This window comes from Dermacentor albipictus, chromosome 7 (assembly GCF_038994185.2).
Source record: "Dermacentor albipictus isolate Rhodes 1998 colony chromosome 7, USDA_Dalb.pri_finalv2, whole genome shotgun sequence".
In the NCBI taxonomy this organism is placed as follows: Eukaryota; Metazoa; Arthropoda; class Arachnida; order Ixodida; family Ixodidae; genus Dermacentor; species Dermacentor albipictus.
The window spans coordinates 66,364,819-66,384,565 of NC_091827.1; the positions used below are offsets into that span (position 1 = coordinate 66,364,819).

Sequence of the window (19,747 nt, forward strand, 5' to 3'; positions counted from 1 at the left end):
TTTTCTCTGTCGTCCTTGTGTATAGGAATTTGCCAGTAACCTGACCGTAAATCGATTGAGGAAAAGTAAGATGCCGCAAAGAGACAGTCGATGGCGTCGTCAATTCGGGGGAGCGGATATACATCTTTCTTAGTAACGGCGTTTAGGCGACGGTAATCAACGCAGAACCGCCACGTACCGTCTTTCTTCTTCACCAATATTACGGGGGCTGCCCAAGGACTAGATGATTCTCGAATGACGCCTTTGCATAGCATTTCTTGGACCTGATCACTGATTATCTTGCGTTCTGATGGGGATACACGATAGGGTTTTTGTCGGATTGGCTGGGCGGCTCCTGTGTTGATGCGGTGACGAGTTCTGGACGCAGGAATTGATGGCGGTCCATTGTGCTGCGCAAAGTCGAATACCGAGGTATGTTTCGTAAGCAGGGCCATCAAAACTTGACGCTCATTATCGCTGAGTGACTTATCAATCATGGAAAGTATCTTCGAGCTCCCGGAGCTCGAGACACTGGTTGCTCCTTCATCGGGGAGTTCCGCAAGTACTGCCACCGATACGGGAGAGTCTGTCGGAAACGTGGCAATCTTTAGGCCTTGAGGTAGCACTGCCGCTTCAGTGGAACAGTTTAGCGCTCACAGCCCCGCGCATCCATTGGTCACTGAGACCACGCAGTGCGGAACTAATACGTTTTTCTTGAGGCAGTTCCGATGTACAGGTTCCACTGCAGCATCGAACGAGATAGGAGTCGGAGATGAACAGGCGACGGCAACACGCATCGCGGATAAGGCGGGCACAACTGTATCCTCAGACACGCACAGCACACTCTCCGGGCAAGCTTCACCTTCTAAGAGCACAGGTGAAACACTGGTGTCGACACTGAGTTCTCCCGTCCGGCAATCAACATTCGCACCACACAACTGCAAAAAGTCAATCCCCAGAATCACGTCATGCGAGGAGCGAGGAAGAACAGTAAACTCTGCATTAAAAACTTTCCCACCCAAAGACACATCCACGTTACACACACCAACCGGGTATAATGCTTCACCACTGACTCCACGGAAACTTGTGCACTGGTCCCAACGAAACATAACCTTGCGTCCCAGAAGGCCTTTAAACCCCACACTCATGACCGAGACAGTTGCTCCCGTGTCGACTAAAGCCATTGTGGAGACCCCATCAATCAGTACATGAACCTTATTCTTTAACATGAAAATAGTTGGAGGCAGTTGAGTCGGCAGCACACATTTTCCAGCGACCTCACCTCCATCGGCCGCGCTGGCTAGTTTCCCGGCGGGGGCGACACGAAACGGCGCCGAGGCGATGGTGACGTGAATCGCGGCCGAGGGGATGCGGGAGGCTCGGAAGGCTGGTGGTGGCGTCAGAGTACGGTCGGAGGCAGGGGAGCGGTAGCGGTTCCGGGTTCTTTCTGCTCCAAAGTAGGTCTCCTGGGTGGTGCATCGGTCCTCTCGAAAGTGGCTTCCTGAAGAGGAGTCTCCTGGCCACTGAGTGCGCAGTGTACGACCGCTAGACCGCGTAGTCGGCGCTGACGATCCGTTGTTTGATGCTCGGCGTCGGCTACAGTACCTAGCTATATGGCCAGGCATGCCGCAGCAGTAACACACTGGCGAAGGGCGAACTTCAGAATGCGGATTGAAGTAATCTGCCGAAGACATCGGTTGAGGGTAACGAGGCTCTTCCCCTTGAAAGTCGTAGGTAGCGGCGAGTCTTCGTGGACGAAAGTTGCGTGGGCGTGAATCAAAACGTTGAGGGGGCGAATCATTGCGTGGTGGTTCGGTCGTAATGTAATGCGGTTCGTCTCTGGAGCCGATAAGATCCGCGACGTTCACCGAGTGGTTCCAAGTAGCCGAAGGGGGTTCCCGAAAAGTGTCTCGGAAAACGGAGGAGCTGCAACGAGGCGCCGCATAACGTGCCTGTTCGTCAGGTCGCTGGAGCTCCTCGCGGACTATCTGGCGGATGGCGGACGAAAGGTCTGGGAGCAGAGGACTCGTGTCAACACTTGCTACAGTCGTTACATTGGCCAGCCGTCCAAACTTTGGTGTAATTCGGCGAGTCTTCAGCGCCTCGAACGTACGGCAGTGCCGTATCAGTTCTGATACAGTGTGCAAGTTCTCTTTACCAATGAGGAAGTTGTACACGTCTTCCGCTATTCCTTTTACCACGTGCCCCACTTTATCTTCCTCTGTCATTTGAGGGTTGACGGTGCGGCACAGCTTCAAAATTTCTTCGATGTAGGTAGTGCAAGTCTCGCCGGGTACCTGAGCTCTCTGGGCTAATGTGAGTTCCGCACGTTTCCTCTTTGCGTCCGAGTCACCGAAACACTTTTTGATTTCCTCAACGAAGCGTGTCCAAGTAGTTAGCATGTCCGCGTGGTTGTCGTACCATACCAACGCCGTGCCGGCCAAGAAGAAAACAACGTTCCTAAGCTGACTGGCAGCGTTCCAGTTATTGTATTGGCTTACCCTTTCGTAATGGGTTAGCCACTCATCCACATCTTCCTCTGCCTTCGCCGAGAACGTGCGTGGCTCTCGGTAGTGCTGGATAGGGACTGGGCTCGCCGAGGCACTGCTGGTGAGGGTATTTTGCTCTGTGGCCATGAGTGAGCGCGACGGCGAAAGTCCGGCGAGGCGACGGCTTCGGCGTAGCTCTTGTGCTGGTGGCTCCGTTGTAGGTCGTGGGAGTTACCCCGCACAGCTCCACCAAATGTTACACACGAGGTGTTTTAATGCAGAACCAGATGAATCTGGTTGATAGGCGCGGTTGTTGAAGAGCGGTCTCGCGGCAGCTTTGCTCACGTCGTTCTCTTCTTTCTTTCATCTGGTTGTTTGCGCGGCAGGCGTGGTTCATGACAGCTTGTGACAATATAATTAATTCAGACGCTAATTAGTAGATTTTCCGTAATTAATTGAATATTTGTTTCAAGTTCTCGTGCTAATAATCTCTGCTCCTTCGAATAATGCACTTCAAGAACAAGAATTATGCTATCTGCCATCTGCAATTTTTAAAAATGCCATAAAGCTTAAAAATGATCACCGCCCAGACAACAGCGGTGCTGGCGTTGATTAGTTTCTTTTTTCCTCGGGTCTAAAGGAAAAAGTGATCGAAAAATTTTTGCAGGAACATTTATTGCAAGACTGCTGCGTCAGGCATAATTTAATAATTTGCCTAAACACAACGCCTAACGCCGTAGTATCTTGTTAATTGTTACCATAAATTTGTCATATTTTTGTCATCACATGAGTTAACAGAAGAAAAATAAGTAATGAAAACTAGCATGGCTGCTTATATTATTTCAAATGTGTGCCTTTACAAATCTTTCCATTATACGAGTATTTTCGAAAGACTGTCTACCTGTCTTCCATAAAAGCAAATTTTTTTTGTAGACTTAAAACTATTCGGTGTGCTCTTCAACCTGAATAAATGGTGATAACGGCGCGAACGTAGATGTAAATGACATTACCCAACAAGTCGAAAGACAAGACATTGTTTTGAAGTGGTTGTTTCGCAGCGCAGAGGAATAAAAGAGTAGCACAACAGGACAAGTACAAGGCGACGACACAGGGCAGCCTCTGCCACACGACACGTATCGGGTCTTCGGCGGCACCAGTTTAGTGTCTAGCGGAATGAGGCCGGAAAGGAATGCGGACAGGAAAGACTCGAGTATTGCGTGTCAGCGCCCATACGGCGTTCTCGTCCGGTCCTCGTTCTTTCGCGCTACAGTTTCATTCCTGTCCGAAAGATAAGATCGGTCGGAGCAAAACTTACGAGCGAGTTACTTATGCTCGTTAGTTGCTGCGCCACTAGCATCGTGTTAATGACACAGAGGTCGTATTTATGCTTCCCCCTTAAGATGTGCCAACATTGAAGATATCTCGACACCCAGCGAAAGGTAATGAAAGCGTCAAAAAAAAAAGAAACAGTGCTTTTACCGTTATATATGGCAAAGAAAGTTGCACCGCGTGCTTCGGCGACGAATTCCTCAGGATAACAAAATTGATGATTCGAGTCGAAATGATAGCCTTTATTGAAATTTTCACAGCAGCGGCTCACATCACCATTCGCTTGACAATCTCCAATAGAATTGCTAAGCCCCAAATTTCACTAACTTTTATTCTTTATTGACACTTAGTGAGAGGGAGATTGCGACTTCGGTTAGGTGGTATGGGCATTTCTTGGAGCCAACTATAGCACAGCGCGAAAACGCAGCACGCCGTATAGTTATGGCTCGTTTACACTGGAGCATTCAGCGTCTTAAGCGACGAAGAATCTGCCGCGACGAATGCGGCACCGTTCACCTGGCTCGTCCTCCTCACCGCCGAAACTGCACGCAGCTGCCAGTATTCGAAATAGAACAATTGTAAACAAGACGACTGCACGACTTCTTACTACTGGCGCCATCTGCCGAGTACCATTCTGTCCAAGCGCGCTCCACAATCTTGTTCCACAAGTCGTGCGTCGCGGCATTACCCTTGTGCTTGATGCCGCACTTGTCGGACAACACTGGGCAATTTGCCAGAGCTTCTGTTAACATTGGCGTTGTCGTGGCACAACTCTGGCACAACTTTTTTTCTTTGCTGCGATATAGATGACTGCCATAGGCTGCGCTCAAACGTGGTGGCGAACATTTGCGGAGTGCCGCGCGAGACATCCTGTTTACGTCTCGCTTTCTGATTTGTCCGCGGCGAGGAATTACGGCGGCTAGCAATCGGCCTCCAAAAGACTGTCGTGGAGAGGGCTTTTTAGAGCGTGCCTCTTAGGGGCCCGTCACTGCACTTGGTGTCGGCGTTGTCCCTCGGCGTAACCGAGCGAACGTCACAGCGAAGGATGAAAGAGCGAGCGAGGAGCACAGCGCCGGTATAAAGAGGGCGATTGCGAATAGAACGCGAGGAGGAAATCTGAGGAGGTGGGTACAGCGGAACCATGAAGCGGGAAGCGGACGAGGAGGGTATGGCAAAAGCGTGAGAAGGAAAGCGTAGTGCCGTGCAAGACGGACTGTACGGCGACGACGGCTACGAGATGGCGCCAGAGTAGCTCGCGTTGTCTGTATGCCTAGAAAGCACTGCATGAGCAGTGGCCTGTCTGCGGCGGCTACTGTGAATCGCGTACGCGCGCCACTCACGCCCTGACTGTCGTGACCTCGCGAGTAACGAGGCAGTCCCGTCACACTTCACTCCGCTTGCAATGTGCCTCATGAGACAGATTGTCCGCGCCAGCCAATATATCGCGAAACACTGAGATGGGCTCAAACTTCGCATTGGGGAGCATCGTAATCATTGGTGAATTTAATTAGCGGAATCCACCGCCACCGAAGCGGGTTCACCGTCCGTCTAGAGACTAGACGCGGAATGTCTTGGAAGTGTAGATCCCAGAAGATGCACGAGTGTGGACCGCGATATATATATATATATATATATATATATATATACCGCTGCAATAATAAGTGAAACAGGAGATAAGTGGAGCGTACACCATGGAAGAGCAAAATAAATTCGGCAAGGACACCTAGGACTGCTTATTTGTGGGAATGCGAAAGCATTATAGTCCTCTAAGTGAAATCTTTTCAATTCACGTTTTCGATTGGTGGGCAGCGCGCTCACTTTATACACTCATGACGTGGCACCACCTCCTCCCCATTGGCTGCGCCGTCACGTGCCCAATGACGCACGCATTAGGCCACACCTTTAGCCATCCAGATGGCTCGATGTGACGTGTGCAATGACGCATGGACTAGGAGGAGGAGGAGTAGATTTTATTGGAGAGAAAGGAGGAGAGGTCGGCCTGGAGAGCGTGTCTCTAGCCTGCTACTCCTCACTCGGGAATGGGGAAGTGGGAAATACAGGGAAAGGTAGGTGGCGGATGATTATGATATGGTACAATGAGACACTATATACACGTTGTCCAATATGCGGATGCACACTGGAGACGCAATACACTAAGAGTAATCTTGTCCACACAAACAGTAATCTTGCCAGAAAAAGTTTTTGCGCAAACGCATTTCGCACTGACTACACGTCTCACAGCTTCTAGAGGCATGGACTAGGCGTGCGTTTAGGAGCTGCCATGGGGTCAGTGAAGCGTGCTCGTCTCGAACCCGGGAGGCCCGGGCCCAAACCCCATCCAAATGTACCCGATATTGTCCACAGTAACCAATTTACTTTGTTTACGGAAACCTCCCTGAGAAATTTGACGTCGATGCGGGCATTCCTCGACGTGTTTTTAGTCGCTGCACCGTTGGACATTTTTGGTAACATCGCTTGATCACGCCGGATATTGTGCCTCATGGGACATGTAATGCTTTCGCATTAAACGAATAGGCTATTACGCGAGCAATAAACAAAACTTCCGCGCACTTATCGTCGCACAGTTATACCGCGATGGCGCTGAAGTCCCCGTGTCGCAAAAAAAATCCAGTGTTGGCGACGGACGTCGTTGAGCGAAAAATAGTTCTGAGCCACAACTGCGCATGCCTGCCGCGTAGCACAGTGGCGTTACTGAGCTAACTGAGTTCCTCAAATAAAATTATGTCAGAGAAATCTTCAAGTATGACTTATAGCTTCCGATTGTAATTTGAATATACCTGAAAACATCAGTTTGTTACACGGAAACTCATGCACAAACCATTTTTGTAGCGTTTCTACCATTCATATAGCGGCGCGATCAGCTCGGTTCCTTGCAACACGACCGTCCAGATGGCGCTGGTTTCCGCGAATCTGCCAGAAAGCTGCAGTTTCCGGGAAACGTGACAAGCAGTCAGGGATCTTTGAATGCTATCGCGTTCCACTATTAAAGGCGAAGCTTAAGCGTACTCCAAAATTTTCAGGCCATTGTGTGCCATTTTACGAATAGAGCCATCACCTGGCACTATCAAACGGCCTTGGATTGGAAGAAAGGTGCCACGCTTTGTCACCGAACAGTAATGCCTCTCAGTGAAGCGTGCTTTCAGTATTATGCTCTGATGGCTCGTTTTAGGGGCAGTCTAGTGAAAAGTGCTTTGAAGCTGTCCGGGCGTCGGTTTGAGTGCGCGGTTCAGTTTCAGTTTCAATCGTTGTCGATAACGACGTGCAATACAGTGCGTAATGGCACGATAGCTTGCGCAGCATTAAAAGCAGTAAGGCTGGCGGCCTGCTGTATATAGTTGTGAAGGTTGTGGGATCGTCCCCCCCCCGCCCCCCCCTGCGGCATGTTGTTTTGTCATGCTCTTTCATTTCCAGTAATTTTTCGCCCCTTTATTGGATTTATTAAGCACAAGTAATTTCCCCTATGTTGTCCTTGGTGTCAGTGTTTATCGGCTTCTTATGATGTCACTATATATATATATATCTATATATATATATATATATATATATATATATATATATATATATATATAGGAAGCTTTAACATGGTTGCTGCTATCTACATACATGTAAAACGAGAATTCGTTGTTATCGGCACACATTGCACCAAATTTGACGAGGCTTGTGCATTTAAAAGAAAAACTTACTATCTAGTGTCTGTTTGTTTCGAATTCTTGAGCTAAAAATTGGCAAAAATGGAACATATTCAAAAAACCAAACTATCAAGTTTACAACTCTAACTCAAGACCGAAATATGATATCGCAGTTCTGTGAATTGCATCAAATAGTACATATAAAGCGGTCAAAATTGATATGTTACACATGAATATAAAAAAAAATTTGTAATATGTAAATACAGCTTTTGCAGAACCCTTGTAACCAACGTAACAAATTCACGTAAGATGTAAAATGACATACCGAATTTGTCCGCTTTTAATGATCAAATGGGTCCCGTTTACAGAACCGCCATATCTGTTCTTGATGCAGAGCTATCATATGGTAAACGTCGTGCTTCTATTTTTTTCACGCGGTCGAATATTTGAATATCCTTTAAAGAAAATTCAAGCCCTAAATCCAAATTTCGCTTCCGGCAGTCACTAGAATTTAACTTTACCTCTCAAATGCGACAAACTTCTTCAAAATCAGTCCAGGGGTTAGGTCAGAAAGAGGTTTTTGCGTTTTACATGTATTTGAATAGGCCGTGTGAGAGCTGGGCCCGAGCTAAAGCTTCCTCTTAAGAGTGGAACGTGATAGCATTCAAAGATCCCTGACTGTTTCTCACGCTTCCCGACAACAACAGCTTATGTAACCGTAATGTTTACCGGGAAACGCTGGCAGGGAACGTTATGCACGAAGGCGAGCTTTCTAGCAGAAACGCGGCCTGTTGTGTGGGCCGCGATGCGGCGGAGGCGAACGCCATCTGGAGGTCTTTGCAAGAAACCGGGCGGATCTGCGCGCGCCGGTACGCGCGAATCTCGGTGGCCATAGCTGCTCTATAATGCCACAAATGCTGGAAAAGGGGTTCGTTTTTGAATTTCCGCGTTATAGAAATGTGTTTTCTGGTATCTTCAGATTACAGTCCAACGCTATAGCGTCCGTCGGTTGTGCTTAGGCTGTACTTTACGATTTTTCTGACGCATGTTGCTTTCGGGAATTCAAGTAGTTCAGTAACGTCTCTGCGCCACACGGAGGGCCTGGGTGGTTGTGGTCAGGAACAATTTTTCGCCAAGCGACGTTCGACGCCGACATCAGATTTCTTGAAGCACGGAGGCCCTTAACGCTTTCGAGTTAATAGTGCAGAATCTTGACAACAAAACGAACCTCTCGTGAAAAAAAAAAACAATGGATAATTCTGAAATGTCAGAGTTTGAGGTTGATTAACCATCCTCTTTGCAAAAGTCGAAGCTTCAGCCGAACTTTTTTAAACATGCTGGGCTGTCACAGGTAACCGCAGTCTTCCTTCTTCTTATCTCCCTCTTTTTCTCCCGTTCCTCAGAGGTATAGCTTTCCTGCCTTGTCATCTCCATACACTGCTAGCAACGTTTCATTCTCGAGCAGTAGCTATGTACTTATTCACCGATGCATGCTGTTAGAATCACTTTAACAGTCCCACAACGGCCATCAATATTCCAGCGCAGCTGCATTTTAGTGCCGGAAGATATCAGAAAAAGGTGGATACTCAAAAAATACTAGCATGAGTGAACGGAAGTTATAATTCTCCGCTCAGGAAGCAAAAACGTTCGCATAATTTAACTTGACATTTCCGGTAACCCTTGCATTATGGTTCAGCACCATGGGCTCAATGCTTCAAATATCCATAGTTCTTCATCGGTAATCTGAGTCTCATGATTTATTTTACTTATCTGCATTTAAGAATATACAAATAAAAAGGCAAGTGCTGTTATCTAATGGTGGCGTTCCCTTTCTCCTAGATATTCATCGGCACGGCGGCAACCACAATATAATTGTTACTTTCAGTACGGCCCACTCTTAAAGCTCAAGCACAAATCCATGTGAAGGAAAACTACAACTTTTTCACCTCTACCTTTGGTCATCTTGAGTACGCCCGTAAAAAACAATAAAACAATAAACGTGTTCTTGCATAAAATAACCTGTAGAGCAGTGAATTAGATTTTAATTGGTTTGGTTAACTATATGCAACTAAAGGAAATCTCGCTCCAGCGTGTCGAGAAACGCCACTATGGTCTTTGCGTGAACCTGAATAGGTACCAAATTCAGCGTAGCAAGAATGATGCGTTGAACTTTGCGGGGTTAAGGGGAACGCCTAAATTTGAAAAAAAAAGATAAAGCGGACATAGCAGCAACATTTCTTCAACTCTCTCAAGCAAGAGTCCGATGTGAGGCGTAAGCAGGTAGCTGCGCCTACAAGAGCATGTTTGCAGGCTTTCGCGTTTTATCTCGGCTGTAATCAACCACGGAGTACTAACCTGTCGTTCTCTCTGCAGCTGAAAGTTATTTGAATTGTGGAGTCTATCATATATCACCTGCGCGGTGAGTTATGAGACACACCGCAGTGGAGGAGAAGTTTGACCACTTGGAATTATTTAACGAGCCCCTACATCTAACTGCACGAGTGTTCTTGCGTATAGCCCCCATCGAAATACGTCTGCCGCGAGTATAGACCAGGAGTGCGTGCATAGCCCTAATACACCGTAGCCACTTAACCGCTATGGTGGGCAAAACAAAATGTCACTCTGTAGCTGACGCCGCATAAACGTGGACTTACAAAAAAAAAATGGTGCAGCATATTTCTATGTGTGGCTTGTTGCCTTCATGGAAGGACGGTGTCTTAAATATATATATGACCATTAAAAAAAATAATGTTGTTTTCTAGGACTGCGTGAAGACTCGAAAATTTCGAACAACATGAATCGGATATTGATTGTCCTATTGGATTCATCCGTAGCATCGTATGATGGTATATATTCGAAAATCCGAATATTTATTCTCGAATGGTTTTCGAATACTTCTAAGTCCATGACTCTGCACGATCAGATACAAAATTCATGCGATCACTTTCATCTCATCCACAGTGGACGTAATGTAACATAGAGCACGGTGCATCGCTCACTCAGCCAGACTTTTTGAAATTAAATTATGGGGCTTTACGTGCCAAAACCACTTTCTGATTATTAGGCACGCAGGAGTGGAGGACTTCGGAAATTTTATTCACCTGGGGTTCTTTCTAACGCGCACCTAAATCTAAGCACGCGGGTGTGTTCGCATTTCGCCCTCGCTGAAATGCGACCGGGATTCGATCCCGCGACCTCGTGCTCAGCAGCCCAACACCACAGCCACTGAGCAACCACGGCGGGTGAGCCAGACTTTTTACCTGCTAAACGCGATCGGTCTCAATAAAACCTTGGTTAGACAGGGCAATTGGCGGTGGGTATTTTTCGGTACTATTTGTAGTTTCGATACGTCTCATTACAGCATACCTGATATAATTGTTAAATAATCTTTCGTGGCTTTTCGAACTAGAGAGAACTGAGTGCTATTTTTCGCTTCGCCACCGTCGCAGATGGGGCGCATTTCCGACTTGATCGCCAAAGTATACGCATACATTAATTGGCCAACAAGGTTGCCTATCTAGATTTCGTTCTGAGTTACTTCAGATGTTTCTTTTTGTTAGAACGTGCTTTATAACCTGCAGTGTATGGACAAGCTTTGTTATGTTGGGTATACGAGATTGTGAAAATGAAAAGGCTGTATATCATTCGCATAAATATTCCAAAAATGTTCGATTTGAATCGCTACTGGCACTATTAGATTCGATCCGCTTCTGGCGCTGTTCGATTCGTGCTCGATTCGGTCTCAGAAACTACCATTCAAAAACTTTCTTTAATGCTTTCTCTCAGAAATGAGCTTAATGTGAATAGGCGAGTTGAAGTTGCGCGCCGCGTCTGCGCAGTGGAGAGCTCCTCCTCCGCGAGTACCTCACGAACGTGTGGCTGTTGTACAACTGGCCCGAGCTGGTCGCCGACCTGGTCGAGATCAGCGACGACAACGGCCAGCTCCTGGTACTGCCTGAGCCGCGTTTTGGACCCTGGCCCAGCGACGAGGACCTGTCCGGTGCAGCGGTCGGGCTGTGCAGACTGCAGCACACCTACGGTTTGCACGTGCACCAGATGGCCGAGCTCAAGAGGTAAGAGAAGTCGTACTGAAAGAGTTCACCGATGAGAACGATACTCCCTAGTGCGAAATTTGAGTGCAGGTGCGTGCGAGTTTTCAGTTCGCGAACAATATGCTGGCGCGGACAATCTGACTCGTGCGCCACATTGGAAACGGAGCGAAGAGTGGCGTGACTGCCTCGGCAACCGGGAGATCGCGAGAGGCGGCGCGTGGGTGACGCGTGGGTTCGGTTCACATCAGCCGCCGCAGACAGACCTCCGCTCATGCAGCGCTTCGTTTCCATATAGGGTATCGGTCGACGCGCTCGCTGCATGCCATCGGTGAGCGAACGACGGTGCGCTTCCCTGGCGCCATCTCGTAGCGGTCGTCGCCGCAGAGCCCGTCTTGCGCGGCCACTGCGCTTTCCTCCTCATCCTTTCGTCATACTTCTCCGCTTCCCTCCTCGCGCTCTCTTCGCTATCGCCGTCTTTCATCACCGGCTGCGCTGCGCGTTCGCTCTTTAAAGGGACACTAAAGTGAAGAGTGATTTCTTCTGCATCAGTAAATCACCGTTCTAAAACACCAAAAACACCGCTCTTACAACGATAAGACGTTTGGTAAGCCAGAAAAAGCGCAAGAACGAAATACGGGTGGCGACGCCTACTTAAGTTCCCGCACCTGGGGGCTGTGACGTCATGGATTTTGATGGCATCTTCTAGGGCCTACTAATTATATATAGCGGCTCAGATTGACTACATTGTGTTCTAAAGGAACCAAATATTAAACATGCCAAGTTTCGGGAACCTTCAGTCAGCCAACGCGGCCCAAATGCGAAAAGAAACTTTGGAATCCCTGACGTCACGCTGACGTACCGGCGCTGGCGTTTCGGCGCGAAATTCAAATACTGATACTTGGACCTTCATTTTCTCATCTAATACTCAAACTATTTTCTTGAAATGACCGCCTGCAGGGTTCTCAAACAATGCTTTATTAGTCTAAACTGATTTATTGTTTCCCTTTAGTGTCCCTTTAATCCTTCGCTGTACTCGTTCACTCGGTTACGCCGAGGGAGGCCGATGCACGCCGACGCTCAACGCAGGAAAAGGTGCCTAAAAGCTGCGCTCTGGTAGCCGTAGTTCCACCCGAAAGGCGGAGCACGGAATGCTATGGCAAATTATTAGGCAGCTGTGTGCAGTAAGGTTAGTAGCGTTAAAGGCTGTACAAACTGCTGTAAACATTTCGCTTACTAAATTAACGAGCACGGTGTCACGTGCGCACAGGCAAGCATGGACACATGTCAAAATCGATGACTGCGGACATTCGCTGTCAGAATGCTGGCGCTATCAAGAGCGGCGGCAGCGTCGAGCTGCTGTCGCCTTAGCGTTGATCTCGCTTCAACGCTAACTAGACGCGCGAGAACAGAGCGCACACGAAGCCGTTGGGTTAACTATATCGGGTTAACTAGCCTTCGCCCCCACCACAGATTACCTGCAAAATACGACGGGCGCAAGCGCACTCAGCCACGCATTGCACAACCAGCCGGAGTAGAAGCGCGTGTAGGGCACTACCCCTCCCCCTTCTCTTAGCTTGCGCTCGTTTCCCCACTTCCACCCCTTGCGAAAAGTCTGACTCCGTGCACGCACCCTGCACCAACCACCATCCTTATCGACTGGCCCTCGCGTGTTTTCTCTCACACCTACAACACGCCACGCGGGGTCTCCATCTTATCGCACTTTGATTTTATACAAAACGTCACGGCGACTCCGACGCCGACGCTCACGGGAGACGTTCGACTGGAGTGTCTAATAATTGCTATCGCAATAATATCGAGACTTTCTGCGTATCGGAGACGTACGAGCGAGGACGTATATACCGAAATAGTGGGCATTCACATCAAAACCTTCAGCGACAGCTTCCTTACAGTGAAGGAAACAGATCTTGAAGGCTACGCTTTTCCATACAGAGTGCGCCAGAAGTGATTGTAGGTATCAGAAACACTTAGAGGGCGCATCTGCCAGAGCAATTGCGTGGCGGGTAACTGATGTCTTTTTTGACGTTGTGATGAAGCATAACGCGTTATAAATGTTGTTGCGCTGCCCGAATCTCCTTTTGAAAAAATAAAGAAAGAAAGATAATATATGTACCTTCAACTTGTTTACGCCGATACCTTCACAGTGCCTACAAATGAGAATGTATACACATCAAAATGAGCGTACCGAAAGTACGTTGGCCGAAGCGGGGTTATTTGTTACCGTTATTGATAATGATGCTTACGACGGCGCCGCCTCAGCCCGTTGCTGAACGTGACCGCTCACGATCGTCACGAGGTGGGCCAGCATTGCTTCCACGAGGGCGACGTGGCCAACGCCATCGGCTGGTGGGCGTCCAGCATGGACACCCTGGAGCTGGAGGACGACGAGCCCAGCGTGGACCGGTCGACCGTGATGGAGTCCATGGCCCGCCTCACGATGCGCCTGGAAGACAAGACGGCCGCCTTCCGGCTCCTGCTCGCCTACCAAGACGGAGCGCCCGCCCACTTGTGAGCATAGCAAGTAACGAGTATGCATGCATATCATGGCATCCTTACACTAATGCTATCTTCGGCTGGTCGTTTCTGAGCACTCTGGAGCGCTCTGGCGAGCGGCGTTGTCTTCGGCTGGTTGAAAGAGGGTGCGCGCCCTGCGTTCGGCTGGTTTTTCTCGACCGCTCTCTATCTTGGAGCGCTCCGAGGCGCTCCGAGCCCTGTCGTCGGAGCAGACATCGAGATTTCGAGATTGAAACGTCATCGCAGCGCCGCGTCGCTGCTGTTGGCGACGGCCCACCGTAACCTTGGCAACCTAGGCCACTGCATGCTGGCGTTTCGACAAACGTTCGCCCCGCCGGCACGTCCGCCGGTTTTTCCGGCAGCGCCGGGAGCTTTGGATTGGCGAAACATCGGACGTTGGCAGTAGTCACGTGGTTTCGCATCAGCAATTTCCTCCTCCGAGAGCGAGTCACACGTTCGGCTTGCGCGCTTGTCCTCTACCTTTGAGCTCGTGAAACGACCGATCTACCCAACTCTGCTTCTGGGCATACAGGCGACCAGTCGAAGATACCATAAGTCAATATCGCCGTTGGGCTGATAGCGCCTGTGCCGCGAGTCATGTGTTTGCGTTATAGGGCGCTCTGGCCCTGATGCCTGAAACGTTGTTTGTCCGTGACGTCACTTGTCGCATGAGTGCTTGCTATATAGATATGCTGCTTGCGTGAAATAAAGGTTGTTGTTATCGTGCCGGGATCGGAGCGAGGCTCAGTTCCTTCCTGCCCGCTGCCCGGCTGCGCTCGGCGTCCGGCTAGGGTCGAAACACCGCACGCGTCTTGAAAAAAATACCAAGAAAGGCAGTCACCTGGGTTTATATTTCATAAATCCGCAAGACTGAACTCTCCCTCTAAAAGTCGTGTCAGAAAATTCCATACCCACTCTCGAATCACGCCGAAAGCTGCTAAGGCTTGAATTCTTTTCCCTTCTTCTCAACACCGCGCTTGAAGCGAAACCATCGACTTGCGTAACGCCTGCAATAACACGGCACACAAGACAGCATCATGCGGACTCACTAACACCCCGTTGTGCTCGAAATGACAAGCTTAAATTTTCTTTTTTTTCCCAGAACAATATCAGACTGGAACGACAGTATACAGACAGTGTGACTAAAAATTGTATAAATTTGTACTTGCTTGTTCCTAATGTGTTCTCTTTTGTTTGTATACATCCTGCCTCTCAGCTTGCACCGAAAGGTCTGCAGTGTGTACTAAATAAATAAATAAATAAATAAATAAATAAATAAATAGCAGTGGCGATGGCAACTCATGGCATTAGGCGGTCATCGCAAACGTCTACATAGGTGACAAAGAGCTTTTCGACAGAACACAAAGACGGTGCGCAAGCATGTCGTCTGTTTTATGTGTCAACTCTACCCGATAATGCCAACGTATGACCTACACAGTAACTAAACTAAATTTAGTGAGTTCGGTTAAAACTAAATTAAATTCTGGGACTTTGAAGCGACCTGGTGTACCTCGTGTACTGAAACAAAACGAACAGATTGCAGAGTTAGGATTGTATAGCTGTCACAGAGCGAAAATGATATATTTAATTTTTTTTATCACCGACAAAATAGGACACAGGGCAAGCGCTTTATCTAGCGACGGAGTCTCGTTGTATCCATATTGTTTTTCGAGCTGTAATCAGTATTAACCATGCGTACTGTGAAGTGATGAGATTCCAAAAACAATCTCATAAAATCCTAGATCCCCTAACTAGGGAGTACTACGTGCCTGCAAACGCGTCACTCACCGTTCACGGAGTATTGGAACACCCGAGTGAAGGCGCACGTGTGCGTCATAAGTGCAACAGCGCTAGTGGCTCCACCACCGCGCGATAGGGATGTCAATATGAGCCCGCAAAACTATAACTGCAGCCACCGGGCCCTACATGTCTGCTTCTGCAGACGTGTCGGCTGCAACAACACTTGGCGTAAAGTAGACTTATATTCTCTTTTCCTCCTTCCGCGAGAAGAATGCCGAAACGCAATAACGCTCCTGATGCCTATAGTTGCCTAACAAAACGTCACAACGTGGGTATAAAAGCGCTGCCGCTGCCGTCGACTCTTCCGGTGTCCCGGTGCCTCGGTGTTCCGTAAACTGCAATGCGTTCGCGGACAGGTGAAACTTCCGACTAATAATAGCAAGCATTAGGGGGAAATTCAAGCAGTCTCTTTGTCACCCCGGTCTGGCCAGAAGTGCTTGAGCCGCTGACGAGGATTCAAATAACGTTGGCACAAGTATAGACTGTCGCACAATCCTATGCATGCAATCCGGCACAGTAAACAGAAACGGCACCCTTCGTATGGGTGGTCTCCACAGCATAGTCTGCGAAGAGCTTCTTCAGAGTTTCCAACGGGCTCCGAGCAAGCTCTTGAGTTGTCTCTTAGAAGACTGCGGCATCGGCAGTGAACATTGCCTTTCGAAATCGTCGCATGTCATTTAAGGGTTTCGCTGTCATCCGACGCCCTGCTGTTGATACATGCCTGAAAGCGGGAGTTGGCTTAGGGTCCGCTGAAACGAGTTTAGTCACGTGGTGGGTGGTGTTGACGTCACGGAACAACCGCAGGCGTGCCAAGATGGTGGCGCGGGCGCAGGCCGACCAGCGGCTCAAGTGCTCGTTCCTGGCGGGCGACGCGGCCCGGTTCCAGAGTCTGTGCTCCTCGAATCGCACCAGCCGCTCGGGCGCATCCCCCGGTCTGCGCTGCGTCGTTCTCCACATCACCACGGTCAGTACTGCAGCTGCCGGATCGCCTAAACGCGTTCATCTCGTGCGCAGTACGAAGAGCGAACAGTACCGCGTACACCTGCCAGACGATAGACCATGACGTGCCGTGTACCATACGTCTTCATGTATTCTCAGAAGGGATTGTCCGACTACCTTTACTTACCCGCCGTGGTTGCTCAGTGTCTATGGTGTTGGGCTGCTGAGCACGAGGTCGCGGGATCGAATCCCGGCCACGGCGGCCGCATTTCGATGGGGGCGAAATGCGAAAACACCCGTGTACTTAGATTTAGGTGCACGTTAAAGATCCCCAGGTGGTCGAAATTTCCGGAGTCCTCCACTACGGCGTGCCTCATAATCAGAAAGTGGTTTTGGCACGTAAAACCCCATAATTTAATTTTTTTTAACTACCTTTACTTCTGCTTTGGCGTGAGTGAAGAAAGAAACCCAGTGCCACCGCATCGGTGTGGCGTCAGAGATTTGAAAGTAACTTGTTTTATTTCATTTATTTTTATTTATAGGTACTGCGATCTTTTACAAGATCTTAGCCGTGTGGGAACGTACAAGTACACTTATACAAACATACATTGCCAGCAATCTTGGCAACGTTTGAATTCGACATGGGAAAAAGGACGAAATGCATGAAAGGAAGATAAAATAAAGTATGTGCGATAGAGTGAAGAGTGCAGGTGCACCTGAAAACGGGATAAAGAAGTTAGTGTAACGACTTCAACAGGAAGACTTCTTGTATTGGTGCAGTTTTGGAGCAGGATGAATTCTCGAGACTTGTTAGATTGGGTACTTGCTTTCTTAAGAACTCGATGTGGTCAAATTCCTTGACCGTTGAATGACTATTACTATATATTACCTAGGAGATTCTGTCAAAATTTGTGAGGTCAAGGTGATCTGTGGCGGGCGTTTTAGGAAGGCGCCAGTGTCCATCTTTCATTTATATATTTTTTAGTTTTCTTCTGGCTTACCAAGCCTGCTCTCACAGTAAGACGGCCGTATAGCTAATTAAGTATAGCGTAATTCGATGACACCGCTTGACTTGATGTTCTTTGTTAGTGTCGTTTTGAAACTGTGTTCACTCTGTACGACTTTGTCAGTTCAGGTTAGCGCGCAGATGTCACAAATAAGGGTTGTTAATAACCAGCTAGCTTCGTGACTCTGTGGCGTGCTTCTAAACTGCACTCTCATCGGCCCTCTCTCCAGTGCCTGCTCCGAAGCTGAATATCTAACACGAGGTCACGACTGACATTACAGCTAGAAGGACTCTCTATCTAGGCACCCGGACGATATGTCAACGAAAAGACGCCGAAGGCCCCAGGGAATGCTTTGAGAGAGACGCCAGGGGTAGCACACTCTCAAGCTCAACAAATGGCCACAGAGGGCGAAAAAATCGACCGCGCGGCGCTGCTAAAGAACCATGCATAGTACACCAATTACATAGTACATAGTACATAGTACAAATTACATAGTACACCAATTAAAAAGGTTCCCCCTTGAGCACATTATCTCCCGCTAGAGGCGCCGTAGTAAGCGCAATTTTAACCTACAAACTTTCTTCAACAGTAAACGAAGCGTTTTTATTGCATGATAAACGCTACAAAATTATAATTACTAATTATAGATTGTACTTTTCACTACCAACTTTGTTGTTTTTTGTCATTTTAAACGCAAAATAGCGTTCAGCATCATCGACCTCCCACGTGACCTTTGGCCTAGATTTAAAATTTTTACCGGTATGTTCGCGTGCACGGCAGGTACGGATTCCTTGGTTCGTACATTGGTTGGTTATTTTGTGCTAACACCAGTTTATTGCGCTTCCATATCTCGCGTTATTTAACTTGGGGTGTAAGCCTGAAAGCTATGTTTCAGTCGTGAGCCATGTGGAACACGTCTGCATCGAAATGGGAGCCGGGTCCTGCTGCGACTGGGGACAGCAATACCGGTGAGTCGTTTAACATCACTGCTTCAATCGCTATGTAATTTATTCGTCTCGTTAACTTACAGGCGCAGATAAGTTAACGAACTAGATGCTGCATTACATAAGGGCAGTCAGGACCCTCCGTTGCTGTTTCCGAAATAAACTTTCAGTTGCGAGGCCATCATTATAAACACGTTCACGAAAGAGAAACGATGTCGGAATGCGCGTCACATTTTTCATCTCGTTGTAGCCGTAGCCATAAGCGACTGAGCTACCTTATCAATATTTTTTTTTCGAGTCCGCCGGCAACTTCTTTCGTTCACAGAACCGAATAACCTTTTGATAAACTGAAGCTAAAGTACTGAATTTAATGTATTAAACAGTTGCACACATAATATTTCACCCATCTTTCGTACCTGTTGGTTCCAAATGTTCTTGCTGTTCAGTTTGGCCTACTACAGGACATCTATTTTTGCAGTAGTGAAACAGTGCATCACGTTCATGCACAAAAAGAATGCATCATTTCTAATAGCTTCATGTCTTTCATCTATTTGCTTGTGAAATCAGCAGTGTGATCTCTTCTAGTGTATAAACGAGCGCACAAATGTTCTTGTTTGTGATCTTAATAATACTTAAGCTGTTGACATGCATCGTAGTTACACAGACATCAATTTTACGGAGAGTAACTATATTTATTTACCATGCTGCTTAAGCACCCTAGAACAAACTGTACATTTGCATGTGTTCTGTAGTCACAAACCATTGCAATGTATATGTTGCACCTTTTCGCATTTTGTATTGCAAAATTGTGCTTATTCAATTTCTGATGCAGTCAAAATTTATGTTCCAGATATGCAGTAATGAGGATGGCATCAGTATAAAGCAACACACTCCATGCACTAAACAGAAGCTGCTGTCTGCTACAACAAGGTCATTGTGTGGACTTTGGCTGCTACTACAAGGTAAACACCTGGTTCAAGAATAAATATGCTTGATATATGCTGTATTGGCTTGCTAGTCTTGAGA

General features: G+C 47.9%; 1 protein-coding gene across 1 annotated transcript in view; it reads left to right on the plus strand.

Annotated features, from left to right (window-relative positions):
* The window catches only part of LOC135921540 (prolyl 4-hydroxylase subunit alpha-1-like), a 50,542-nt gene that overhangs the window by 13,205 nt on the left and 17,590 nt on the right, over nt 1-19,747 (plus strand). Inside the window, exons 2-4 of the mRNA XM_065455858.1 lie at nt 11,287-11,520; nt 13,777-14,025; nt 16,636-16,795. Coding sequence (XP_065311930.1) covers nt 11,287-11,520; nt 13,777-14,025; nt 16,636-16,795 — 643 coding nt within the window. The remainder of the gene's footprint in view (nt 1-11,286; nt 11,521-13,776; nt 14,026-16,635; nt 16,796-19,747) is intronic.